The sequence below is a fragment of the Pelophylax lessonae genome (genome assembly GCF_965119305.1).
Source record: "Pelophylax lessonae genome assembly, chromosome: 1".
In the NCBI taxonomy this organism is placed as follows: Eukaryota; Metazoa; Chordata; class Amphibia; order Anura; family Ranidae; genus Pelophylax; species Pelophylax lessonae.
This window is the reverse complement of record NC_138768.1, coordinates 717,118,826-717,145,905: the sequence shown is the minus strand read 5'-3', so window position 1 is coordinate 717,145,905 and position 27,080 is coordinate 717,118,826. Positions and strand designations below refer to the sequence as shown.

General features: G+C 43.8%; 1 protein-coding gene across 2 annotated transcripts in view; it reads left to right on the top strand.

The window, feature by feature from the left end:
• Positions 1 to 27,080, top strand: part of IRF2 (interferon regulatory factor 2) — a 142,243-nt gene that overhangs the window by 107,199 nt on the left and 7,964 nt on the right. For both annotated transcript variants that reach the window (XM_082242967.1, XM_082242966.1), the window contains exons 7-8: positions 14,900 to 15,058; positions 19,145 to 19,185. In XM_082242967.1, the coding sequence (XP_082099093.1) occupies positions 14,900 to 15,058; positions 19,145 to 19,185 (200 nt within the window). The remainder of the gene's footprint in view (positions 1 to 14,899; positions 15,059 to 19,144; positions 19,186 to 27,080) is intronic.

Sequence of the window (27,080 nt, the reverse complement as noted above, 5' to 3'; positions counted from 1 at the left end):
TCCCTGGCCTTTAGGGATCCAAGTGACAGTAAGGAGGAAGGAGGAGGCTGTGGCCCGCAATATGTGCACTTTGGCTGGTTCGGCACTGAGGCCGGTATTCAACATTGCCACGGTGTCGCAAACTCTGACCGAGTGGGCTAAGCTTTTACGCCGTGACATGGAGGGAGAACAGCTCCCCCCTGCCTTTACTAAGCTGGTGGACCAGCTGGTCCAGAGGCTGCAGTTTATCTGTGATGCTTCTTTGGATGCGGCTCCCCTAGTGGCTCGGCTCCCACTTTTTGTTGTGGTCCTTCGGGTGTGTCTTTTGGCTCAAATGCTGGTCTGTGGGCCAGACTTCTAAAAAGGCCTTGACTGATCTTCCCTTTCAAGGAGATCGCCTGTTTGGAGCTACCCTGGATGACCTCATAAAAAATCTCACAGGGGGGAAAAGTACCTTTCTTCCGCAGGCTACTAAGGGCAAGGAACCTCGTCATAAACGTGGGCCTTACTTTTCCCCTCCATAAGAAGTTTTTTTTCATCCCTTAGGGTCAACTGACAGGGGCTCGAAGCCTTTCAGGACCTCCTCTGGAGGATCCAAATGTACCTGGTCCGGCAAACCAAGAGCAGGCTTTTCCAGACCCACAGACAAGGCTCCTTCAGCATGAAGGTGCACCCTCACCTGTATATGGGGTGGGAGTCTTCCTGGCCGACTGGTACAAGACAAGTGGGTCCACAACGTCATTCGGTCCGGGTACAAGATCAAGTTTCGCTCTTGGCCCCCGGCAAGGTTCTTTCCTTCCAACTTGCGCCTGTCCCTGAATCGCTTACAAAACTTGTTACATCAAGAGTTGATCGTCCCGGTTCTGACTTCTGAACATTTTCAGGGTTCTTACTCAAATCTGTTTACAGTTCCCAGGAAGGAAGGCAAAGTGCGTCCAATCCTAGACCTCAAGGCGCTGAACTGCTTTGTGCAGGTGCAGAAGTTCAGAATGGAGTCCATTCACACGGTGGTGGCATCTCTGGGTCAGGAGGATTTCCTCGTCCTTACCGACATCAAGGATGCTTACCTTCACATTCCATTATGTGCCAATCACCAGCGCTTTCTCTGCTTTACCGTAGGAGAGGAGCATGATCAGTTTGTGGTGTTACCCTTTGGTCTCACCTCTGCTCCTCGAGTCTTCACAAAAGTGTTAGCTTTGCTACGCCAACAGGGGATCGCGGTACTGGGCTATTTGGACGATCTCCTCCTGCAGGTGGAGTCTCCTTCTGCTCTGGTGGAAAACCTGGAGATCACAATACAAACTGCGGGAGTTCGGCTGGATTTAGAATTTTCAGAAGTCTGCCCTGCTTCCACAAAGCTGGACTATCTGGGTCTGACCCTTAGCCAGAGTGCTCCTTCCTCTGGACAAACTCCAGAAATTGCAGGCAGCAATTCATCCCCTGCTATCCAACATATGGTCTTCCATCCGGACTTGCATGCGGGTGCTGGGCCTGATGGTGTCTACCTTCAAGGCGGTTCCGTTTGCACAGTTCCATATGAGGTCTCTGCAAAGGGAAATTATGGCCAAATTCGACAAGACTCTGCAGTCTCTGGACAATCAGAACTGGCTGAGTCGGGGAACGAAGGAATCCTTGATATGATAGCTTCTTTCTCCGGCACTTCGGCTGGGCAAACCCTCCCCCTTGTATTGGACAGTGGTCACCAAAGATGCCAGCCTGTCTGGCTGGGTAAGCGTCCTCGGCAAGCATTCTGCTCAGGGGATCTGGATGCTGGAAGAGTCCAGACTACCAATGTCTTGGAATTCCGAGCAATCAGACTGTTCCTGGACCATTGAACGGATCGTCCTCAGGGATGCCCAGTGCGCATTCAGTCGGATAATGCCACGGCCGTAGTTTATGTCCATCACCAAGGGGGCACAAGAAGTGTCCTGGCGGCTCTGTAGGTAGCCGTCATTCTAAGGTCGGCAGAACGGTTTGTTCCAGCCCTCTCTGCTGTATACATTCCTGGGCTGGAAAACTTGCAGGCGAATTACCTTAGTCCGCAGTCGCTGGACCAAGGGGAGTGGTTCCTTCATCCGGAGGTGTTTCATCAGATGTGTCTCCAGGGGGCACCCTCGAGGTGGATCTGTTGGCGTCTTGGCTCAAAAGAAGACTGCAGAGGTTTTTGGCTAAGTCATAGGATCCTCTGGCTGATGCCACAGACGTGCTAGTGGCCCCCGTGGAGTCAGTATTGTCTGATGTACGCCTTCCCTCCTCTCAAGCTTCTGCCAAGACTTCTACGCAGGATCGAGGCAGAAGGGATTAGGGTTATCTTAGTGGCTCCGGACTGGCCTCGCCGGGCTTGGTACTCCAATCTGGTGCGGCTGGTCACCGCTGTTCCTGTTCAGGTTAAAAGCAGAAGGGATTCCGTCCAGACTGACCAGGCCGGTCTTAGTACGCCGATCGGGCACAGCTGGTCACTGATGCTCCTTGGGGGCTTCCTCTCAGGGAGGATCGGCTGTCCCAAGTACTGATCTTCCATCCTCCTTTTACAGTTGCTGGCTTTAACAGCTTGGCTGTTGAGCGCCAGGTGCTGAAGGATAGATGTTTATTTGAGTGGGTGATTCCTACACTGTTAAAAGCTTAGAAATATACTTCTAGGAGGATCTACCGTCATACGTAGAAGACGTACATTGCGTGGTGTGAGTCTCTTTGGGTTCATCCTCGCTCCTTCTCTGTGGCTCGCACCTTGAGCTTCCTGCAATGAGGGGGGGGGGGGGGTGGTGGTTGAACAGAAATTGGCCTTGAGTACCATGAAGGGCCAGGTGTCGGCTTTGGTGTCTTCTTCCAACAACCTTTGGCCACACACTCCCTGGTGCGTACCTTTCTTAAGGATGTCTGACATTTGGTTCCTCCAGTGCGGGCTCCGTCGCCACCGTGGGATTTTAATTTGGTGCTTTCGGTCCTCCAGAAGACTCCCTTTAAGAATCTTCGGGAGATTCCCCTGCTTACGCTGTCCCAGAAGGTGGTCTTTTTGGTAGCTATCACCTCTGAGCGCAGGGTGTTGGAACTGGCGGCGTTATCCTGTCGTTCACCTTACCTGGTGATTCTTGGAGATAAGGTGGTTCTGCACCCCTGTCCGTCGTTACTTCCAAAGGTTGTCTCTGCTTTTCATTTGAATGAAAACATTGTTTTGCCTTCCCTGTGTCCTAGGCCTAAACAAATTGCCTTGGATTTTGACAGGGCAATTGGGGTTTACCTAGCAGCTACGGAGTCTTTCAGGAAGTCAGACTCTCTCCTTGTGCTCACGGATTGGCCTTGTAAAGGTTTTTCTGCTCCTCTGTGATTTCCAGATGCATCAGACAGACAGTGATACAGGCCTATTCCATCAAGGGTGCTTTCCATCATCAGGCGTCAGTGACACTTTCACAAAGTTTTATAAACTGGATGTGTTGGCATCTGCGGATGTTTATTTTGGCTGCAAGGTTTTGCAGGCTGCTGTTGAGAGGACCTGATCCTCTTCGAAGGTGTATTTTTTTTTGAGGTTGGCTCCAGTTGTTTTGGTTGAGCCCCTGTTACTGTTTAGCCTTGGGAATTCTTTTGCTGTTCCCACCCCTCATGTTTAACACTGTTTTGGAAAGTCCTAAAGGTTATGAAGATCTGAAGCTGTGTCCATCAATGAACGAAACAGATAATGGGATTTTTGACTTACTGTAAAATCCATTTCTCTGATGTTCATTGACGGACACAGCACCCACTGCTCTGTGGGGTTGTAATTATTCTGACACTGCTTGTAACTGAACTATAGCAGAGAGAGGGAGTATACCCCCTGGGACTGCCTATGGGCGTAGCCAGACTTTTTTTTTGCCTAGTGTCCTCCTTCTGTAGGGGGCAGTATAATCCAACAGTTATGAAGATCTGAAGCTGTGTCCATCAATGAACATCAGAGAAATGGATTTTACGATAAGTCAAAAAAATGTGCATTTATTATTTAATTTAAAGCTGAATCCTTAAAACCACAGAGTTTACTAGAACTGGAGAGTGCAAAACCTTGTGCAGCTGTGGGTGGTAGCCAAACAGCTTCTAGGTTCAGCTTGTTCAATTAGGCCCCTTTCACACGGGCTTTCCGATCAGGTCCGCCTGTCAGTTTTTCAGGTGGACCTGATCGGAAGCTCCATGCAGCCATATGGGGCAGCGGATGTCAGCGGAGACATCTCCGCTGCTATCCGATCCGATCCTGTCAGTGAAATCCAGATGGATGGAAACCCTATTTTCTATCCATATAGAGGATTGGATCGGATAGGATCAAATGAAAACAGGCAGGTGGTCCGTTTTCATCCGATCTCCCATAGAGGAGAGCAGGGATCTGACAGCTCCGTCTCTGCAAAGTAAGCGGAGACGGACCTGTCCATCCGCCTGCTCAGTGGGGATCAGTGGATCGAACCCCGCTGAGCAAAACGGAGTCCGCCAGGCGCACGCTCGTGTGAAAGGCCCCTTAAGCTTTGATAATAAAACCTGGAAGCTAATTGGTTTCTATGCAGAGCCACAGAGTCACAAATGTATATTTAGGGAGGGTTGTACTGCAGCTACATTGACAGCAAGAACAACATTAGTTTAGTCTGAAAATAACGCAGAGACCACTTCCCCAGAACAGACCACACAGTTTCCATATTTGTAACTTTGGCATTTGTACAATGAAAATCATACAAGGGCCTCTTACCTTCCACATTGTTGCTGCATTTTACTAATGCATAAATGGAATTTCTGACTGCTTTTTGAGTACTGATTAGTTTGGTCTATACAGACTGAAGTAACATTAGGGAATATTTTAACTTTAATAATTTAAAAAATGAGTCATTTCTTTTTTTCTGTTTCTGTCCACCTCTCATTTAAGTGTTATGATCGCACAATGGAAACTTTGTACTTAAAAGGTGTGGATTCTCTTACATGTTTGGAAGGCTTTACATTGTTTTTCTTGCAGTCCAGCAAAATGGGCTGTACAGTATTGACAACACAACAAAATTGGCATTCATTTCCTTGTGTAAGAAGGAAGCCTTATGCACTTATTTCTGTAAATGTATTTTTTTTGTCTTAAGTTTTAAACTAGAGTAAGTAATAGTTCAACCCCCTACCAGTTTTTCCTTTTTTGTTGTTTAAGGTTCAGTAGATTTCCTCTCCAGTGTATGGGAGATCCCCTTTTAGACCCTTGCTATAGATACAGGTGTTACCGTTGAAAGTTTTCCCCTTCCCTACTGGTTTGTGACAATTTATCATTTTGCATTTTACATTCAGTTATGGCCAAAAATATTGGTACCCCTGCATTTCTGTCAGATAATGCACCACTTTGCCCAGAAAATTGTTGCAATTAGAAATGTATAGGCATTCTCATGTTTATTTCTTTTGTTTGTATTGGTATGACACAAAAAAGTGGAGCAACAAAAAGCCAAAACTGACACGTTTCACACAAAACTCCAAAAATGGACTGGACAAATTTATTGGCACCTTCTCAAAATTTTAAGAAATAATTGCATTCCAAGTTTGTGATGCTCCTGAAATTTGTAATTAAACAGGTGCTGACAATATAGAAATTACACCGGCAACCAGGTAAAATGGAGAAAAATGTACTCAACCTTTCTGTTGTGTCTCTGTGTGCCACAGAGAAGCAAGAATTGTCTGAGCATTTAAGAACAAAAAATGTGGAAAAGCATGGACAATCTCAAGGTTACAAGTCCATCTCCAGAGATCTTTTGTTCCAGTTTCCACTGTGGACAACATTGTCAAGAAGTTTACAGCCCATGGCACTGTAGCTAATCTCCTTGCACGTGGACGAAAGAGGGAAAAATTGATTAAATACTGCAACAAAGGATTGTTCGAATGGTGGATAAAGAACCTCAATCAACTTCCAGACACATTCAAGCTGACTTTCAGGCACAAGGTACAACTGTGTCAGCTCGTACTTTGTCGCCATCTGAATGAAAAGGGACGCTATTGTAGGAGACCCAGAAGGACCCCACTGCTGACACAGAAACATAAAAAAGCCAGATTGCAGTTTTCCAAAACTTACCTGAGGAAGCCAAAATCCATTTGAGAGAATGTGCTGTGGAAAGATGAAACAAAATTACAGCTTTTTTGGTAAAGCCCAGGATTCTACTGTTTTCAGAAAAATAAATGGGCCCTTTGAAGAAAAGAATACAGTCAAACATGTTGGAGGTTCACTGATGTTTTGGGGTTGATTTGCTGCTTCAGGCGCTGGATGTCTTGACCAAGTGAATGGCATTTCGAAATCTGAAGAATACCAAAGAATTCTGGGGTGCAATGTATGGCCCAGTGTCACAAAGTTGGGTCTCCGTCAGAGGTTGTGGCTCTTACAGCAGGACAATGACCCAAAGCACATGTCAAAAAGCACCCAGAAATGGTTTAAGACAAAGAGCTGGAGAGAAATGAACTGGCCAGCTATGAGCCCAGATCTATATACCATAGGGCACTTGTGGAGAGATCTCAAAACAACAGCTGGGAAAAGGAGCCTGTTTGGATCTGAGAGATCTAGAGCAGTTGGTGAAAGAAGAGTGGTCCAAAATTCCAGTAGAGAGGTGTAAGAAACTCCTTGATGGTTACAGGAAGCGATTGGTTTCAGGTATTTTTTCCAAGGGATGTGCCACCAAATATTTAATTGAGAGTGCCAATAATTTTGTCCAGTTCATTTTCTGAGCTGTGCTTGGAATGTGTCAGATTTGGATTTTTGTGCCATACCAATGCAAACAAAAGAAATAAACATGAGAATGCCTAAAAATTTGTAATTGCAATTTTCTGGGCGAAGTGGTGCATTATCTGAAAGAAATGCGGGAGTGCCAATATTTTTGGCCATGACTATAATTTGCTCTCCTTGTGATAATCCTCAACAGAACAAATGAAGAGAGGGGGTCATCAAAGCAGGGACACAGACGAGAATAAAAATGAAAGGCGCCAACACAGATGGACTTTTTCTAACAATCTAAATTTTTACAGTCTTGCCAAATCAATAGCAAAGGAATGTCTGCTTAACCGGTTGCCGACCACACACTGTGTATTTACTGCGGCAGTGTGGCTCTCCCAGGAAAACTGACGTAGGGCTACGTCGGTCGCTCGCCTGCAGCTAGGGGCGAGCGCGTGCCATCGCTGGCGCACTCTCGCCCCCCACTCATCAGCGGGGATGCCGATGCACGGGTCAGGCAGCTCTGATTGCAGGCTGACACTTGCGATCGTTCCCCGCTGAGAGAGAAGGACTGGCAGCTGTTGTAAACACCGCTGACTGTTCTTCTCCCTGGAATGATCATAGAGCCCCTGTGATCCTTCTATATAGGATCACATGTATCTATGGTCATTCCACAAGCCACACCCCCCCCCCCCCCACAGTTAGAAACACACCCCTCTACCCTAGGTACAAATTTAACCCCTTGCCTGCCAGTGTCATTATTACAGTAACAGTGCATATTTTTAGCACTGATTACTGTAGAAATGTCACTGGTCCCTCCAAAAGTGTCAAAAATGTCAGTCAGGGGTCCGATCTGTCCACTGCAATGTCGCAGTCCCGCAAAAAATCACAGATCGCCACCATTACTAGTAAAAAAACAATAAAAATGACATGGTTTGAATCCCAACCATGACACTATCTGCCTGGAGTTTGCATGTTCTCCCTGTGCCTGCATGGGTTTCCCCCGGGTACTCCGGTTTCCTCCCACACTCCAAAGACATGCTGGTAGGTTATTCGGATCCTGTATAAAATTGGCCATACTGTGTATGAATGTGAGTTAGGGACCTTAGATTGTAAGCTCCTTGAGGGCAGGGACTGATGTGAATGTGCAATGTATATGTAAAGCGCTGCGTAAATTGACAGCGCTATACAAGTACCTGAAATAAATAAATAAGTCTTTCTGGTAGTTAGTAGACGCAATAACTTTTGCGCTAACCAATCAAAATACGCTTATTGCAATTTTTTTTTACCAAAAATATGTAGCGGAAAACAAATTGGCCTAAAATGTTAAATTTTGATTTTAAATTTTTTTTTGGCAATGTTATTTAGCAGAATGTGAAAAATATTGTTTTTTTTTTTCCAGAATTGTTGCTTTTTTTTTTTTATAGCGCCCATTAATAAAAATCACACAGGTGATAAAATACCACCAAAAGAAAGCTCTATTTGTGGGGAAAAAAAAGACATGAATTTTATTTAGGTACTGCGTCGCACGACCGCGCAATTATTCGTTAAAGTAACACAGTGTGGAATCGCAAAATATGGCCTGGTCATTAAGGGGGAAATTCTTCCGGTCCAGAAGTGGTTAAACCCATGCAGCTATAAACATGTGAATAGTATATCCGTGTATATCATACCAAAAAGTATACAAAACATTCATCCAAAAAGTATAGTACATAAAACATCTATAAATCCACAGTGTAAATCAAAAACACCCAGCGATTAATCTCATAGTGAAGCAGCTCACTGTCACAATCGACCCTCAAGATTACTTATAAGGTATGAAAGTGCTTTTGTAAAATCCTCTCTGGAGTGTCCTCTTCTTATATGATTCCAGATCACAAATGAATACATCAAGATAGAAATCCATTATGCATAGAAACCTCCACTTTCCCAACAGGCATCGGTGCACTCTATAATCTTAGACATGGCCAAAAACACCCTCTGTCTTCCATAGTACTGTAGGTCTGCAGAAGAACACTTGTGGTAAGGGATATGGTCTTTACCCAACTCTGCCAGCATAGAGCACTGGAGTGGTAGGGCATTTTTTTTAAAGTGATAATTGGTTAAAAATCATAACATACTGTTTGACACAGTTCCCCATAAGCGCTTAATTTCTAAAATAAGGTCTGCAGGTATCGACAGCAGGGTCTGCTCTTGGATACAGAACTGGCTAAAAGGGCGTGTCCAAAGGGTGGTAATAAACAGCGCATACTCAGACTGGTCTGAGGTAGTAAGCGGGGTCCCCCAAGGCTCAGTCCTGGGACCAACCTTGTTCAATTTATTCATAAACAGCATTAAGGATGGGATCAGTAGTTCGATATCAGTTTTTGCAGATGACACAAAATTGGCCAGGGCAATAACTGCACAGCATGAAGCAGATATCCTACAGAATGACCTGGACAAAATAACGGAGTGGGCAACGACTTGGCAAATGAGGTTTAATGTGGAGAAGTGTAAGGTTTTGCACTTGGGGACTAGAAACATAAAAGCACAATACACGTTAGGAGGGGAACCCTTGGTGGAATCATAAATGGAGAAGGATCTGGGAGTCTTGGTTGATGATAGACTAGGCAATAGCATGCAATGTCAAGCGGCAGCTGCCAAAGCCAGCAGAATATTAGCATGCATAAAGAAAGGGATGTATTCCAGAGATAAGACTATAATCCTTCCACTTTATAAAACTCTGGTCCGACCGCATCTGGAGTAATCTGTCCAGTTCTGGTCGTCAGTCCTCAGGAGGATGTGTTGGAGCTGGAGAGAGTCCAGAGAAGGGCAACTAAACTAATTAGGGGATTGGAGGACCTTATTTATGAAGAGCGTCTGCAATCGCTTGATTTATTCTCCCTGGAGAAGAGACGCCTGAGGGGGGACATGATAGCAATTTTTAAATATCTCAATGGGGATCTCAGCTTAGAAAAAAAGCTGTTCAGTCGAAGGGATTGCATGAGGACTCGAGGGCATACAATGCGATTAGAGGAGAAGCATTTTAACCTCAGGCAACGTGGGGGGTTCTTTACTGTTAGGGCTACAATATTGTGGAATTCTCTACCACAAGAGGTGGTTTCTGCAGGTAGTATGGTGGCTTTCAAAAGACTCTTAGACTTACATCTCAAGGATCAGAACATTCAGGGCTATGTGAGATGATTACAGCTACACACACCTACACAGGTTGAACTGGATGGACTATTGTCTTTATTCAACCTCCCCTACTATGTAACTATGTATATCCGGACATGACAAAAATAAAGCGTGAGATTTCAGTTGAGATTTAAAGTAGAACTAAAGGAAAACCTTTTTTTCATTATGGATAGAGTAAGGGAGAGTATAGTCCCTGTCAAAAGCAATAAAAACTGACAAGTGTTCTAATCCTTCTACACCCTTTCAAACACGAAAACAAGTTTTGCCTTTAGTTTATATTTTAAATTAAAAATATAATTACATAGCTAGCTTATTTTATTAACCGGGTCCTGCCCTATCCCTGCAAATTTGTAAGTAGTAGCAGCTTTTGCATTTTTTATTTATTTTTTGTTATATTCCATTAACAGACTGTCAATCTATGCTAATACTAACCCGCATAAGAGATGAGTTATAGTGCCAGGTATTGCTTGCAGCGGTGCAGCAGAAATCTTGTCTCCATCCCCCAATTCAGCGTTTCTCAACCTTTTTTTTTTTTAAGTCAAGGCACATTTAAAGTTATAAGGCACCCCATTCTAAAATGTAATAAACTAAACAAAGATTTTTACATTCTACAGCAACATCCACACACGTAGGACACCCAACATTAGAGGAGACGTTTCTTCCAAAAGCAAACACACCTTTGCACGCTGATGCTGGCTAGTATTTTTATTGCAGCGTTTCTCTCCTTAGTTCAGCTAATGTGACCCCAGAGCTGATGAAGTGGGGCAGGGGAGGTTCAAACAAGGCTGTGCAGGCACCCGACATCCTTTTTATCAACTGATGATGACGGTTGTTAGGACATTGGCAGCTGGAATAAAAACCGGTGGCTTTGCGTGCAAGCAATATTTTAGGCTTTTTCCCAAGGCACCCATAAAGAAACCTGAAGGCACCCCGGTTGAAAAGGGCTGCCCCAATCAAGGATTTGTGTGTAGAAGGAAAAATTAAACATCAGCAATACAAATACTGCTTGCTATACATCTGACAACTGCCCAATAACTTGTGACCGAGGACCATTAATGTTTGCTTCTGTGGATTTGTGTGTTTGGAGTCAGCAGTGTCCTGTTTATATACCAAATCTCTTGGATGGTGGCAATTTTTAAATTACGCTTGCTTTTTTCAGGATCAGAAAGTAAAAAACACAGTTTGCAATTTTTCCTGTTTTACTTAGATGAGTTGATACTGATTTTGTGAAAAATAGAAAATGTTATCTTTTTTTTTTTTTTTTTTTTATATATTAACCACTTCATTTTTATACGTCACTGCAATCCTTTAACTGACAATTGCACGGTCGTGCAACGCCATACCCAAATAAAATTGATGTATTTTTTTCCCCCACTAATAGAGCTTTCCTTTGGTGGTATTTGAGCACTGCTGCGATTTAAAAAAAACAAAAAAAAAAATATTTTTTTTACTTTCTGCTAAAAAAAACATATCTAATAAAAAAAAAATGTGAAAAATCAAATGTTTTCATCAATTTAGGCCAATATGTATTCTGCCACACATTTTTGGTAAAAAAAATTCCTAATAAGTGTATTTTGATTTGTTTGCGCACAAGTTATAGCGTCTACAAACTATGGGATAGATTTATGGCATTTTTATTTTATTTTTTTATTATTGTTTTTTACTAGTATTGGCAGGGATCTGCAATTTTTAGTGGGATTGCGACAGACAAATCTGACACTAAGTGACACTACTTGGGGACCAGTGACACCAATACAGTGATCAGCGCTAAAAAAAATGCACTGTTACTGTATAAATTACACTGGCAGAGAAGGGGTTAACACAAGGAGTAATCAAGGTGTTAAATGTGCTCCTAGGGAGTGCTTTCTAACTGTGTGGGGGGATGGATATGCTAGAGGAAAAGAGAGATCTCTGTTTCAGCTTAGCTGAAACACAAGATCTCACTCTTCCCCAGTGACAGAACAGCCGTCTGCCTTGTTTACATAGGCAGACAGCCATTCTGTCATTCTCCTGCACGATCGCGAGTGGCCATGGGCCATGACGGCCGCCAGACCCGCTGATTGTCTAATCACAGCGGAAGCGGCACTCCGATGGCGCCTGCGTGCCCCCCGAGAGCCCGTGCACAAAATCACGTACCTATACCTGATTTTGCGCAGCCCGGCCGCCCTGCCGCAGTATATATGCGGTGGGCGGTCCGAAAGTGGCCAGTTGCACACTGGCATAATAATTTACGATGTTTACTTGGAGACTTGTTGACAACGTTTGTGAGTAAAAGACCTGAGTACTGTTAAATAAAAGTGAATAAAGATGTGAATATGTGAGTAAGTTACTGCACTCAAATGTAAAATTTTCTATTTTTGTTTTACTGCTCTGTACTTAACACTGTATTACTGATTTTTACTCAACTGTGTTCATGGTTCCATAGACCACAATGGATTTAGTTTCAAACCAATAAAAAATCCTCTGTTTTTTTTACTCCCATGTGCAAGTGGCCTAACAGTCTATTTACCATTTTGTTCTTCTCTTTTTCTGTTTCAATAGTATTTATTCCGTTTTTAACAAGAACTTAACATGCAAAAGGCCTGCCCACGCAGTGGCTAGCTTTGACAATTGCAAGCTTGCAAGAGAAGGCAAAAATGTTATATATATATATATATATATATATATATATATATATATATATATATATATATATATATATATATATATATATATATACTCACAAAAGTACACCCCTCACATTTTTGTAAATATTTTTTTTATAACTTTTCATGTGACAACACTGACGAAATGACACTTTGCTACAAAGTAAAGCTCGTTTAAAAGTGCAAATTTGTTATCCCCTCAAAATAACTCAGCACACGACCAATAATGTCTAAACCGCTGGCAACAAGAAGTAAGTACACCCTTAAGTGAAAATGCCCAAATTGGGCCCAATTAGCCATTTTCCCTCCCTGGTGTCATGTGACTCGTTAGTGTTACAAGGTTGTAGGTGTGTTAAATTTTGTATTATAGCTCTCACTTTCTCATACTGCTCACTGGAAGTTCAACATGGCACCTCCTAGCAAAGGACTCTGTGAGGATCTGAAAAAAAGAATTCTTGCTCTACATAAAGATGGCCTAGTCTATAAGAAGATTGCTAAGACCCTGAAACTGAGCTGCAGCATGGTGGCCAAGACCATACGGCAGTTTAACAGGACAGGTTACACTCAGAAAAGGCCTCGCCATGGTCAACCAAAGAAGTGCACATGCTCAGCGTCCTATCCAGAGGTTGTCTTTGGAAAATAGAAGTATGGGTGCTGCCAGCATTGCTGCAGAGGTTGAAGGGGCGGGGGGGTCAGCCGGTCAATGCTCAGACCATATGCTACACACTGCATCAAATTGGTCTGCATGGCTGTTGTCCCAGAAGGAAGCCTCCTCTAAAGATGATGCACAAGAAAGCCCGCAAACAGTTTGCTGAAGACAAGCAGACGAAGTACATGGATTACTGGAACCATGTCTTGTGGTCTGATGAGACCAAGATAAACGTATTTGGTTCAGATGGTGTCAAGTGTGTGTGGCAGCAACCAGATGAGGAGTACAAAGACGAGCATGTCTTGCCTACAGTCAAGCATGGTGGTGGGAGTGTCTGGGGCTGTATGAGTGCTGCTGGCACTCGGGGAACTACAGTTCATTGAAGGCACCATGAATACCAGCATGTACTGTGACATACTGAAGCAGAGCATGATCCACTCCCTTCGGAGACTGGACCGCAGGGCATTATTCCAGCATGATAAAGACCCAAAACACCCCTCCAAGACGATAACTGCCTTGCTAAAGAAGCTGAAGGTAAAGGTGATGGACTGGCCAAGCATGTTTCCAGACCTAAACCCTATTGAGCATTTGTGGGGTATCCTCAAACGGAAGGTGGAGGAGAGCAAGGCCTCTAATATCCACCAGCTCTGTGATGTCATCATGAAGGAGTGGAATAGGGCTCCAGTGGCAACCTGTGAAGCTTTGGTGAACTCCATGCCCAGGAGAGTAAAGGCATTGCTGGAAAATAATGGTAGCCACACAAAATATTGACACTTTGGGCCCAATTTGGACATTTAAACTTAGGGGTGTACTCACTTTTGTTGCCAGCGGTTTTGACATTAATGGCTGTGGGTTTAGTTATTTTCAGGGGACAGCAAATTCACACTGTTATACAAGCTATACACTCACTACTTCACATTGTAGCAAAGTGTAATTTCTTCAGTGTTGTCACATAAAAAGATATAATAAAATATTTACAAAAATGTGAGTGGTGTACTCACTTTTGTGAGATACTGTGTGTGTGTGTGTGTGTGTATATATATATATATATATATATATATATAATATACATTTAAACAAAACCCCCTGAGAGAGAATGTAGCAGCAACAGATATGCATAGTCAAGAGGCCGTAAAGGCTCGAGGGTCCTTGGGGGTTCGTAGAAAGGAAAGAGCTGGCGGCACTTCCAGGAATAAAAATGACTACTTTATTTCAAATCCATAAAAACTGCAACGTGACATATGGTACACAATGGTCCGCAAATGCGTTCCGTACTCTTGTGCTTAATCATTATCTGTGATTAAGCACAGGAGTGTAAAATGCGTTTGCTGACCATTGTTTACTGTGTGTGTCATGTTGCAGTTTTTATGGATTTGAAATAAAGTAGTCGTTTTTATTACTGGAAGTGCTGCCAGCTCTTTCCTTTCTACATGCTCTTCTGGCCACGGACCAGGCAGGCACCCGTGTTCACACAGCAGCCAGGGGTCCATCAATATCCATATAGTGATACAGTTTACATCCTATATAGATCTAAGAAAAGAAGGACCAGGCGGAGGCCAGGGGTTAGGTAAGAAGGAAAATGGAAAAAAATGTTGTGCACCCAGCAGATGGAGAGACAGAAAAAGGACAAAGGAGACTGGGGTGTGTTCTGCTTCTTTAATGTAATTTTAAGAAACATAAACAAGATTTTAATGTAGGAATCGTGTATTAGGTGGTAAGCATGCCCGTGCTTATTGTTTGTACACTATAATATGTAATCTGTGTGTTTCCGTGTTGCAGATGGAACTGCATATAGCAATAGCATGGTGGAAGAAATGATTGTCACCAACCCTCCCGATGTTTGTCAAGTTGTTGAAGTAATGACAGAAAGTGATGAGCAACCAGCATATCCCTCTCAGCATTATCCACTGCAGATCTCCCCAGTCTCTTCATACGAAGGTCAGTGAGCACAGTATAATTCCTTAAAGAGGTGCCCATGTAACTTCAGAGCAGCCACGTAACAGGCTAGGTATTATTATTCACTATGATGAAGTAATACAACTAGTTGGATAACATGTTCTTGGGGGTAATATTTTTCACATACTTCAGTCCAAATGTGTTGTAAAGTCAAGTGATGTATGCATCCATGTCCCCTGAATGTTTTTGCTCAGTTTGTACTCTTCTTTTACTGCAACAAATAGGGAATGAGGAACATTGCATACCGTGTTCAAGCACTACAGTCGAGGAGTGACTACTTTAAAGTTATTTAATGACTAATATATAAAATAGAATCTATGCTTTGGCTACCCTGCCCTAAAAAATCAAGCTGAAGGTACAGGACTTTACCTGTACACACTCAGCAGTTGATTTATTTCCCCCAAGATCGGCCTACTATGTCATATTCCTTGCTAGGCGTTTGCATTGAGACAGCCATCTTGGTAGAGGAGCATGGCTTTTCTTTCTAATGACCTGCCCTCTGATGACTGGTAATTCATTGATTTGTGAGAGAAATGAGCAAGAAGCTGCAGGAGAAGTAGAATAGGCAAAGATCTAGAGAATGATTGAAGCAGAAGAAAAGGTGATCCTTGCAATACAGACCCCCACTTGAAATCACAAGAGAGTAGCAGTCATCAGAAGTAGGAGAGGGCATTATATAGCTTAGATGATCTCAACGCTGCAAACATGCATCCATGATGCTACTTGAACAGAGGTGCCTATGCACAGTCATGTGTCCTAAAGTAAAGTGCTGGTGTTATGGAAAAATTTAGACTTTTCAGGGTACTCCTTAGCCACTTTTAACCCTTTATAGACCCTATATAGTCTACATAGGTTAGCAAAACTGTATAAGTCCTATATATATATATATATATATATATATATATATATATATATATATATATATATAATCTCCATCTGTAGGGGGGACGTGATAGCAATTTATAAATATCTCAATGGGGATCTCAGTTTAGAAAAAAAGCTGTTCAGTCGAAGGGTTTGCATGAGGTCAAGAGGGCATACAATGCGATTAGAGGAGAAGCGTTTTTAACCTCAGGCAACGTGGGGGGTTCTTTACTGTTAGGGCTACAAGATTGTGGAATTCTCTACCACAAGAGGTGGTTTCTGTGGGAAGTATGGTGGCTTTCAAAAGACTCTTAGACGTACATCTCAAGGATCAGGACATTAAGGGCTATGTGACATGATTACAGCCACACACACCTACACAGGTTGAACTGGATGGACTATTGTCTTTATTCAACCTCACCTACTATGTAACTATATATGTATAGGCAGAGAGTGGCCACCATATTAATTCCACTCCTGGCCGGATAAAGACCTTAAGTGCCTACTGTACATGTAGCGACCACTAGCAGACTGAGCCAGGTATTGGAGCGGTACTTGGTATTTAGTTTCTTTCATATACAATTAAATCGTGAGCACATGCTTTATCTTTCTGTACCTTTGTGCCCTGAAGAGTAGACACTAGTCTTTAAAGCGACACAAGCATATTCGGTTCTTTGTATTCGTTCTACCTTTTATTGTTCTTGGTAGCTCAGCAACAGGAAAGTGACTCAAAATGAAGCAACATTACTGCTTACTAAGCTGTGCAAATCCTTGCTAGCCGTATGAATGTCAGGTTTAAAGTTTATTGTAGGAAAAAAAGGCATGCTGGAACTACACCCACAAAAGCTAGACGCTTCATGGCTGGTAACTGACAGGCAGGAAATGCTACAGAATGGCTCCCAGTGCTGTAAGCAAGCTTAATAAAAACACATGCATTGTGGGTAACAAAGAGAAAAGTGAAAAAAAAAAAAAAAAACAGGAAAGTGATAAAATAAGTCTGTTTGAGCAATCTATGTTAAAGGTTAAGTTTTTCAGAGCCATCTGAATGAAGTGAGGAGGGTAACAGAAGGGAGTTTGCTAAAATACAGCTAGGAATTAATTTTGCTTATTGAGAGCTCTGAAAATGTATGTCCATGTTCAGCAAAGAATTCTACTTGGGTTCTTCTTTGGTTCCATGGTAACTGGACTATTGTTAGTTTCTTTGTCATTTTAAAATAGAAAAATACATTGATTTTTCTTTAAAAGCAATGTGCTTGCATTCATTTTGCGCACTTTCCTGTGGTTATTTCTACTTCATGTACTTAATGTTTATACATAGGTTTAAAATTAAAATAAAAATACCTTCAAGGGTAAAGAATGATATAAATTTAGCTATGAAGCAGTCTGTTATTCAAGGAGAGTACTAACCATCATTTCATTTTTTATTGGGTTGGAATTTATAATGTTCGTCTCAGCCAAAGGTCATGCAGAGTGAAAGCAATAGGGTAGATTTACTAAAACTGGTGCACTCAGAATCTGGTAGCCAATGAGCTTCTAAGTTAAGCTTGTTCAAATAAAGCGATTGTAAAGTCTCGTTTTTTTTTTCTATAAAAAACAAACATGTTATACTTACCGCCTCTGTGCAGTTGGTTTTGCATGGAGCAGCCCAGATCCTCCTCCTCTTGGGTCCCTGGCTGGAGCTCCTGGCCCATCCCTCCTGTTGAGTGCCACCACAGCAAGCAGCTTGCTATTGGGGCATCCTAGCCGAGCTGCAGCTCCATGTATCCATTCAGACACGGAGCTGCCATTCAGCCCCGCCCCCTCTCTCTACTGATTGGCTGAGTTTGATAGCAGTGGGAGCCAGTGGCACCACTGCTGTGTCTCAGCCAATCAGGAGAGAGAGTCCCAGACTGTTGAGGTATTTGTGGACATCGCTGGATAGAGAGGGGGTTTAGGTAAGTATTAATGGGCTATGGGGAGCTACTGCACATAGAAGGCTTTTTATCCCAATGCATAGAATGCATTAAGCTAAAAAACCTTCTGACTTTACAACCCCTTAAAGCTTTGACAATAAAATCTGGACACTGATTGGTTTCCATGCAGAGCTTCACCAGATTTTGTACTCTCCAGTTTTAGTAAATAACCCCACTGTGTCCCAAATGTGAGACAAGATTACTGTTAAGCCCCGTACACACGTACCGATGGTCGGCTTACAAATGTTCCTCTTTTCTCCCCGGGATGTCGGTGTCTGCTGAAAAGTGCAAAGACAGCACAAGGACAGCACAAGAATTTTGTCCGCCGACTGCAGAAGTGATGTCATGTAATGGTTAACTTTCCCTGTGTTTTCTATTTTCTGAGCATGCCCAGTCTTGCAAATCTGCGGTCTGTCGGCCGAATTGTGTACTGACAGGCGAACAATCGTCCGTTCTGGTGTCGGCATACAAATATTTTCATGTTTGCACGAAAGACTTTTGTCCGCGGATTGTGCGCAGACATCTGTCGGAGGCACCATACTAACACGCGTACAATCGGCAGATCCTTCGTCCACCGACGTTTGTATGCCGACGATCGGTACGTGTGTACGGGCCTTTAGTTTACAGCTCATTTTTAGAAATTACCCCCCCTAGCTGCTAAAGGTAGGATTGAGCAAACATACAATGTGCCTTCATTGTTGTATCATGTTGGCCCTTTAAATGATCAAAATCTGATGCATCCAATGACCTATATATATTATATATATATTTGCCACCAATCAATGGTAAACATTTCAACTATAGTTTTGCATTGTAATCAGCCTTGATGTCATAACAAATTCTGTCTTCTAAGCTGTCCTCTTGAAATGCTCAATGATTTGATTTTTCTGGCTTTCTTAAAAGCCTGCACATCCATTTTACACCTTCTGCTTATTTTATTACTTATACTTGTTTGTTAACAATGCTTGTTGTACCAGTTCACGTGGAGTGGAGCCAGTGTTATTAAAAGTTTGTGTTGTGAAATTTTCGTCCTGCAAGAAATTTAAGCAAATAGACTTATATGCCTTTCCTGCAAGAGCCATGATCCCACAATGGTGCCAGAAAGCCCTTTACCCCCCTGGCTATAGTGTTATGCTGTATAGGTAATACACTCATGTTGGGTGTTGCTTATATTTCTTGACAGCTTTGTAATTATTTGATACACTATATTTTAATCTTTTTAATATTTTATTCTTTATTTTGCTTTTGTTAGAGAGTGAAACCGATAGCGTGCCCAGCGATGATGAAAATGTGGTAAGTGTCATGTCTTTCCCTTTTACCCTATCTAGTGCAGGCTCATACTGAAAATGTGAAGCTGTTAGAATAAATATGCTTCTCCACATTTATATCAGGGCTAGTTCACACCACAAAAACATTCTCCAGATCCATTCTAGAGGAGTTTCTGCATGCGTGTTTTTGAAACGATTTTTATGCATTTTTGAAAAGTTTCCGGATCCGTTCCAGATGCTTTTTTCCTGTTTTTTTTTTCATTGTACAGGGGTCCAGTGCATTTTTGATGTGTTTTTTATGCATGTAGGTATGTTCCAGTGCATTTTTTATGCTTTTTACTGCGTTCCAGTACAGTTCTGTACAGAAAAAATGCAGCATGTGCTACTTTTTTATTTTCCTGGAACACACTGGAACTGCTAGCACTGGCGTGAACTATGCCACAGAAAACCATATAACCTACTTTTATATGCGTTTTGGATGCAGGAAAAAAAAGCACCAGAACGCATGTGGTGTGAACTAGCAATTAGGGCTAGTTCACATCACATGCAGTCCAGTGTGTTTTTTTTCTGCACCAAAAATGCATGGATAGTATAGTAGGTTATATGGTTTTCAAGTACAGTTCAGTGCAGAAAAAAATGCAGAGTATTCTACTTTTCTCTTTCGTTCATTGACGGACACAGCTTCTGATCTTCTTAACCATTGGGGTATAATGCCCCCTACAGCAATAGGACACTAGGCCAGAAAAAAATTCTGGCTATGCCTATGGGCAGTCCCAGGGGGTATTCTCTCTCTCTCTCCTCTCTCCTCTCTCCTCTCTCCTCTCTCCTCTCTCCTCTCTCCTCTCTCCTCTCTCCTCTCTCCTCTCTCCTCTCTCCTCTCTCCTCTCTCCTCTCTTCTCTCTCCTCTCTCTCTCCTCTTTCTCTCTCTCTTTCTTTTTTTTTTTTTAGGAATAAGGACCTAGTTCCTTGTTGGGATCTCTGGTCTGGCAATTTTTTTTTCTTTCTAGATAGATTTTTTTTCCTGTCAGATCTACAATCAACTGCCGGACTGGGCAATGGGCTGGATAATTTAGATGCAGTGGTCACACCTGTCTTGCCAGTGAGCACACGCAGACTTCAGCTCCGCAATTGGTTTACCGCAACATAGCCCCACCGGACAGGGGCTGATCTGTGAGTTAAATGCCCCGCAGGGTCGCATACGACCGGGTCTCGGCCCGAGTCGCAGCATTCCTCCTGGCTGACAGCCCCCTATTTGGATGGCCAGGGGTTCTGTCTGGAGCGGTGCGCTCCTGGTTCCTGATATGGTGAGTAGCTGCCTCCCCTGTCCCCCTGGAGGGTTTTGGGGTTGACATGTGCCCCTCCATGGGACTGTCAGCCCTCTGGGTTCCCCTTCTTGCCGTCAGGCACCCATCTTCATCTGTGCCCCCATCCTACCCCCCCTCCACTTATGCTGGGGCTGTGTGGATGGTCTGGTCCACCTCTCCACCTCCTTGGGTGGGGGCAGGGCGCTATGCTGGCGATTTGGGCGTACCACTGGCAACTGGACGATCGGCTGTGCACGGGGGCGGGGGGGGGGTTATGGTCTGTACCTGCCAGGGTCCCTCGTACTGCTTGGGCCTGTCCTTGAGGCCTAGGGATCCCTCCTGGTGCCACGTAGGGCTGCCATTTTATTGTAGCCTTGGGCTGCAATGCACGACTGCCATGTTTGTGTAGTCCAGCGGCAATTTTTCGGTGGTCTGCCATAAAAAAACAGTGGCGGCCATGTCTATGGAGCCCTCTGGGTGGCGTTTTCAGTGGTGGGAGCCCCTCCTCAGCCTCTGGTGCAGACTCCTGGATCCTTTCATTTCCTGATCACTGCTCCTGCAGTGCAGATTCTCCTGGGTCCTCTGCTGAGGATCGATTGTTGCTTTGTGACTGGCAACTGGGTGTTGCCAGAGCGGTGGGGGTTGTCCCTTAGTGTTTTACACTTTTTTTTTGTGGGGTTTCATGGAGTCTTTGGAGCACATCTCCCCACCTGATCCCCTCTCTGGTGCTGTGGGGCCCACCGGGACCCATCCGTTCGTCCATGCACTGACGGTGGTCCTGGAGACCTTTGTGTCCTGGGTGGAGGTGGCTGTTAGGCGGCGGGCTAGCATAAATCGCCCCCCGCATTCCCCTGCCTCATCTGTCTTATCAGAACCTGAATCTGTTTTGGCTGCCAAATGTGGGTCACCCTGCTGGGTCTGCGACCATGCACCCTGAATCCTCAGATAGTGAGAAGGATTCCTCCACTTCTGCAACCACGCAGGAAAAGAAATGATTATATCTGTGCTTGAGACTTAAAGTTGGGGGACGCAGCTGCGCCTGCGACGGAGGCGCAGGTTCCCTTTGGCACTTACAAGCCATCTAGAGCGGCAAAGGTGTTTCCTCCCCCCCCCCCCCCCCATTTTGACAGAATGTTCACTAAAGAGTGGGAATGACCAAAGCATCCCCTTGGGGTCCCTAAGCAAGTTTCTAGGTGATACCCCTGTCAGGAGTCCCTTCTTAAGACGTGGACTGTTCCACCAGTGGTGGACCCTCCAGTTTCCAGATTAAACAAGGCAACCATGATTCCAGTTGAAGAGTCCTTGGCTTTTAAGGATCTGGCTGATAGGAAGGCAGAGGCTGTGGCCCACAATATGTACACCCTGGCTGGTTCGGCACTGAGGCCGATATTCACCATTGCCCTGGTGTCACAGACTCTGGGCGAATTGGCTAAGCTTTTGCTGCGTGACCTTGAGGGGGGAGTAACTCCCCCTGCCTTTGCTGAGCTGGCAGACCAGCTAGTCCCTCGGGGTCAACTGATTAGGGATCAAAGCCCTTCAGGGCCTCGGGAGGATCATTGTTACCATCCCTGTGTCCCAGGCCAAAACATCAGAGGGAAATTGCTTTGCATGCCTTGGATGTGGTCCGGGCAATCAGGGTGTACCTGGCAGCTACGGAGTCTTTTAGGAAGTCCGACTCACTATTTGTGCTCACAGATATGTCTCGAAAAGGGTTGTCCGCTTCCTCTGCAACCATTTCCAGATGGTTCAGACAGACAGTGGTTCAGGTCTATTCCACCAAGGGTCAGGTTCCTCCTTTCCCTCTCAAGGCATGTTCTACTTGGGCGCTCAGTGCCTCCTGGGCCTTCCGTCATCAGGCGTCTGTGACACAGGTTTGCAAGGTGGCCACCTGGTCGTCGGTGAACACTTTCACAAAGTTCTATAAAGTGGATGTGTTGGTGTCTGCCTCCTTTCGTCCCAAGGTTTATGCAGGCTTTTGTTTAAAGGACCTGGTCCTCTTTGAGGGTGTATTGTTTTTTTTCAGGTGAGCTCCAGTTGTTTTGGTTGAGCACCAGTTTTCATGGTTGGCTATAGTTAGCCTTGGGAGTTTCTTTTTCGCTGTTCCCACCCCTCATGTTTAACACTGCTTTGGGACGTCCCAATGGTTAAGAAGATCAGGAGCTGTGTCCGTCAATGAACAAAAGAGAAAATGGGATTTTTGACTTACCATAAAATCTATTTCTCTGATGTTCATCGACGGACACAGCACCCACCCCTCTGGAGTTGTAATTCTCCTGACACTGCTTGTACCTATAGCAGAGAGAGGGAGTATACCCCCGGGACTGCCCATAGGCATAGCCAGACTTTTTTTCTGCTTAGTGTCCTACTCCTGTATGGGGCAGTATAACCCAATGGTTAAGAAGATCAGAAGCTATGTCCGTCGATGAACATCAGAGAAATGGATTTTACAGTAAGTCGAAAAATCTAATTTTTTTGTGGAACTGAAACGCCTTGGAACTAACTGCACTGGTGTGAATTATGCCATTGAAAACCGAAAAATCGACTATACTATCCATGCATTTTTGGTGCAGAAAAAAAAAAAACACACTGGACTGCATGTGGTGTGAATGGCCCAAGCGCTAGTTTACACCCCATGCAGTCCAGTTTGTTTTTTGCAGCAAAAATGCAAGGATAGTATAGTAGATTATATGGTTTTCCATGGCATAGTTCACACCAGTGCAGAGTCAGTTTCAGTTCCAGAAAAACAGAATATGCTGCATTTTTTCTGCACTGAACTGTACATGAAAATGGTAAAATGCATAAAAATGCAAGAGAATGCATTTAAAAGCACTGGAATGCAAATACCCTTATTTAAGATGAAAAAAAGAGGTGAAAAAAAACTGTAACGCATCAAAAGCATGTCAAAAACACACATGCAGAAAAGCATTCGAAATGCATTCAGACTCCATTTCTGTGGTGTGAACTGGCCCTTTATCTACTATCCATAAATCTGAGCGGCCTAAAGAAACTCTACACCCTTATTGAAAAATATAAAAAACGATCACAACCCTGAAGTGGTGCATAGTGTCTTGAGTCTTAGCGTTTTGCTAAATGAACTGTATTGCAAAAAACTGAGGTATTGGGCTGGGTTGGGTTTACTTGCATATTTTATAATGGGAGCAATGAATATTTCAGGTAATAACCCCTTGAGGGATTACCTGGAATTACCAGGAACTGGCTGAATTTCAGGACGTGTACCGCTCTCTGTTCAACCGAAGCCCATCTAATGTCCGGCTTCTGTTGCACAATCTTGCTGGAAAACCATCATTCAATAAGCACTTGCAGCCAGTGGCTGCAAGCGCTGATCAGTGTATTCTGACATGGGATGTGAGGGGCCCCCCCCTGTCAAAATACAATAGCACAGCGGGCAAGATCCCCACAGCACACATTGTTGTGTTAATGTGGGGATCTGTCCGTTTTTTACTGGTATGCATGCCCAGCTTAAGCTGTATTTGGCTTCATGATCTCAGTCGTCAGTGCTTTGAAAACATGCCTCTCTCTGCTGCACTCCTGCTGCCTACCACTAGGTAGTTGGGAAATCGCCATAGACTTCCCTGGGGCCAACTTGAATTCTAAACACTCTAGTTGAAAGCATGTGGGCAGCAGAACGAGTTTTTAAAACGCACAATTCCACGATAGATGCCATGGAGGGAAGTGTCAAAGTTTACCTCCCTTAAAGTGTTTGAATTCTTACCTGTGAATTACAAGTGCTTTGAACCTGAAAGTGATTTTTTGACCTTATCATACTCAAAGCGTGACCGTGTGACAGTCACCATTTATTTACAAATGTCGATCATAAGCCACACTCAACTCAATTGGATAATGTCAGTGGTGGGAGCCCCTCCTCAGAATTTAGAAACAATAAGTGCATAAATTACATACAGATGTGTATAGATATAGGCATGGTGTAAAGAATTATGTAATCACTGTTGGTATGGTTGATTTTACACTTTACAAGAGGAGGTAATGACAGCGCTGCAGTTGGTGAAATGAGTGTTTGCCTAGGTAGAAGCCCTTTCTTTAAAGTGTGTCAGATGACTGGTGCCTAACTAAAGTAACGAGATTGTGCTGTATATCTATATAATAAACAGCTGATTATGAGCAACAGCTGAATTATATAAAGTATATGTGAACAATGAACTTCTCATATTTACTCCCCGAATGCTTTGTTAAATATTAAGCTGAAAGCGTTTTGTTATATTGAGTTGATAATTCCAAAAATTGTCTATGTATATTATTCCAAAAATCTATATAATCTGATAACTTCCAATGCCTATGCTACACGCTTATCAATAAGATTTGTTTCCAGTTCTTACTCTGGACTGTAGAACACCTCCCCCCCCCCCCCCCCATATGTTATGAAAATGAGAAGCATGAGAGGTGTTTTGCTGTCCTAACACACATCTTGTCCTAGGGTGACAACATTGATCTTCCATAGATATAGTACAGATAGTGAGCATTGTCACTCTAGGACAGGAATTCTGTTACTGGCAGAATCATTAGGTGAAAATAAAGTAAAAAAATCCATCATTCATTTATGAGATTAGGACATTGTCATGGAGGCGTCCAGGGGCTGATGCTGAGCTGAAGAAGTGTGTTGGCTGGCTCCTCATGCCCTGCCTGCTCCTCCTCTTGCTCAGGGAGCTCAAATAGTGCTGCTGTACAAGGGTGTCTCTGTTGTCCCTTCAAAGATCTCTAGGACCATCTAGAGATTGGCTACATTGTGCTGAAGAAAGAAGAAGGGAGAACACATCTTTGATGAGTAGGAATCTGCAGGCTTGAGCAGCTGCGTTTTAAGAGCGCTTTATGCCGAACTGTAATAAGAGAGGCATTTCAAGCTGGTGAATCTCTGTCTTTTTAGCGGTGTAGGGACTGCACAGCACAAGTTTTTACACATTAAAGAGAAGGCTCCTTAAAAAAAAAAAAAATTAAAAGTCAGCAGCTACGAATACTGTAGCTGCTGACTTTTAATAATATGACACTTACCTGTCCAGGGATCCCGCTGTGTCCTCACTCCAGCCAAATTTCAATCGGCTCTCGGATGCTGCCGCCTCTATGTCTTGCAAGGGAAACCATCAATGAGGCCTTGCGGCCGGCTTCTTACTGCGCATGTGCGAAGCGCGCTGTGCTTTCTGAATGGCCTAGCTGGGGAAGGAGGAGGGTGGGTCGAACTACCAGGTGATCATCTTGCGCCAAAACGAGTTAGTCGCAACCCCCCCCCCTTCCCGAAAGGTGCAAAATGTGGCACGGGGAAGGGGGGGGGGTTAGATAAGCAGAGCTTACCCTTTTGGGTGGAGCTCTGCTTTAAGAAAGTGTGTCTTCACTTCATTTAAAATTGGACTGATAAGCTGTGGACATTTTTCACTGGAGAGAGCCTTTCACAGAGTTGCTTATTTGTCACATGTTCACTGAGCACTTGATTCTTACATGTTTATTACTGTTTGTAAACACAGATCCCAGCTGAGCAGGAAGGTGACAGCTCCCTCTCCGCTCTGTGAGTGGAGAGGGAGGTGTCAGAGCCCCATGCATCTCTATGGGGGAATCTGATCCGATCCGCTGGATGGATGGAAAATATGGTTTCCATCTGTCCGGATTTCACGGACAGGATCGGATGCGGTGGCATTGGGTGTTAGAGGACATGTCTCTGCTGACATCTGCTGCCCCATAGGGATACATAGAGCATCCGATCAGATCTGCCTAATAAACTGACAGGCGGATCTGATCGGAGCGCTCATGTGAAAGGACCCTTATGATATTTTACCACGTTATTACACTGAAGATTTATTTATTTGAATTCCTGCATGTACATTGTTATCGTTTATTCACTTTTTGCATATTGGGGTTTGACGTAGCATAAACACACGTTTATTAGTTCATGAATTGTGTTATTTAAAAGAGCGTGGAGTAGAGGTTATATTTATTCATAGTATATGCAGAATTACATTGGTGCACACTGGGCCAATGTAACTATGTATAAGATATACATACCTGGAAATCTTCTTTAAGCAGAAGTGTTAAAGGGATTGTAAAGGTAGAAGGTTTTTTCTTTATCTTAATGCATTCTATGCATTAAGATAAAAAAACCTTTTATCTGCAGCAGCCCCCATCAGCCCCCCTACTACGTACCTGAGCCCATCTTTATTCAGCGATGTTACAGGAGTTTGTAAGCTGCCCAGGACTCTCCTCCTCTTTGGCTGAGGCTGCTGCGCGATTGGCTCTTGCTGCTGTCAGTTAACATCAGTCAGCCAATCAGGAGAGAGTGGGTGGGGCTGGGTCATGGCTCCATATATGAATGGACACATGATTGCTGTGACTCGGCTGGGTGCCCCCCCATAGCAAGCTGTTTGCTGTGGGGGCATTTAACGGGAGGGAAGGGCCAGGAGCACCGAAGAGGGATCCAAGCAGAGGATGATCTGGGCCACTCTGTGCAAAACCAACTGTACAGAGCAGGTAAGTATAACATATTGGTTATTTAAAAAACAAAACGAGACTTTACAATCACTTTAATAGAAAAGCTAAGCATTGCTTTAAATATGCCAGGTTTATCAGGCTTTTTTTTAAGCGTTGCCAAATCTCA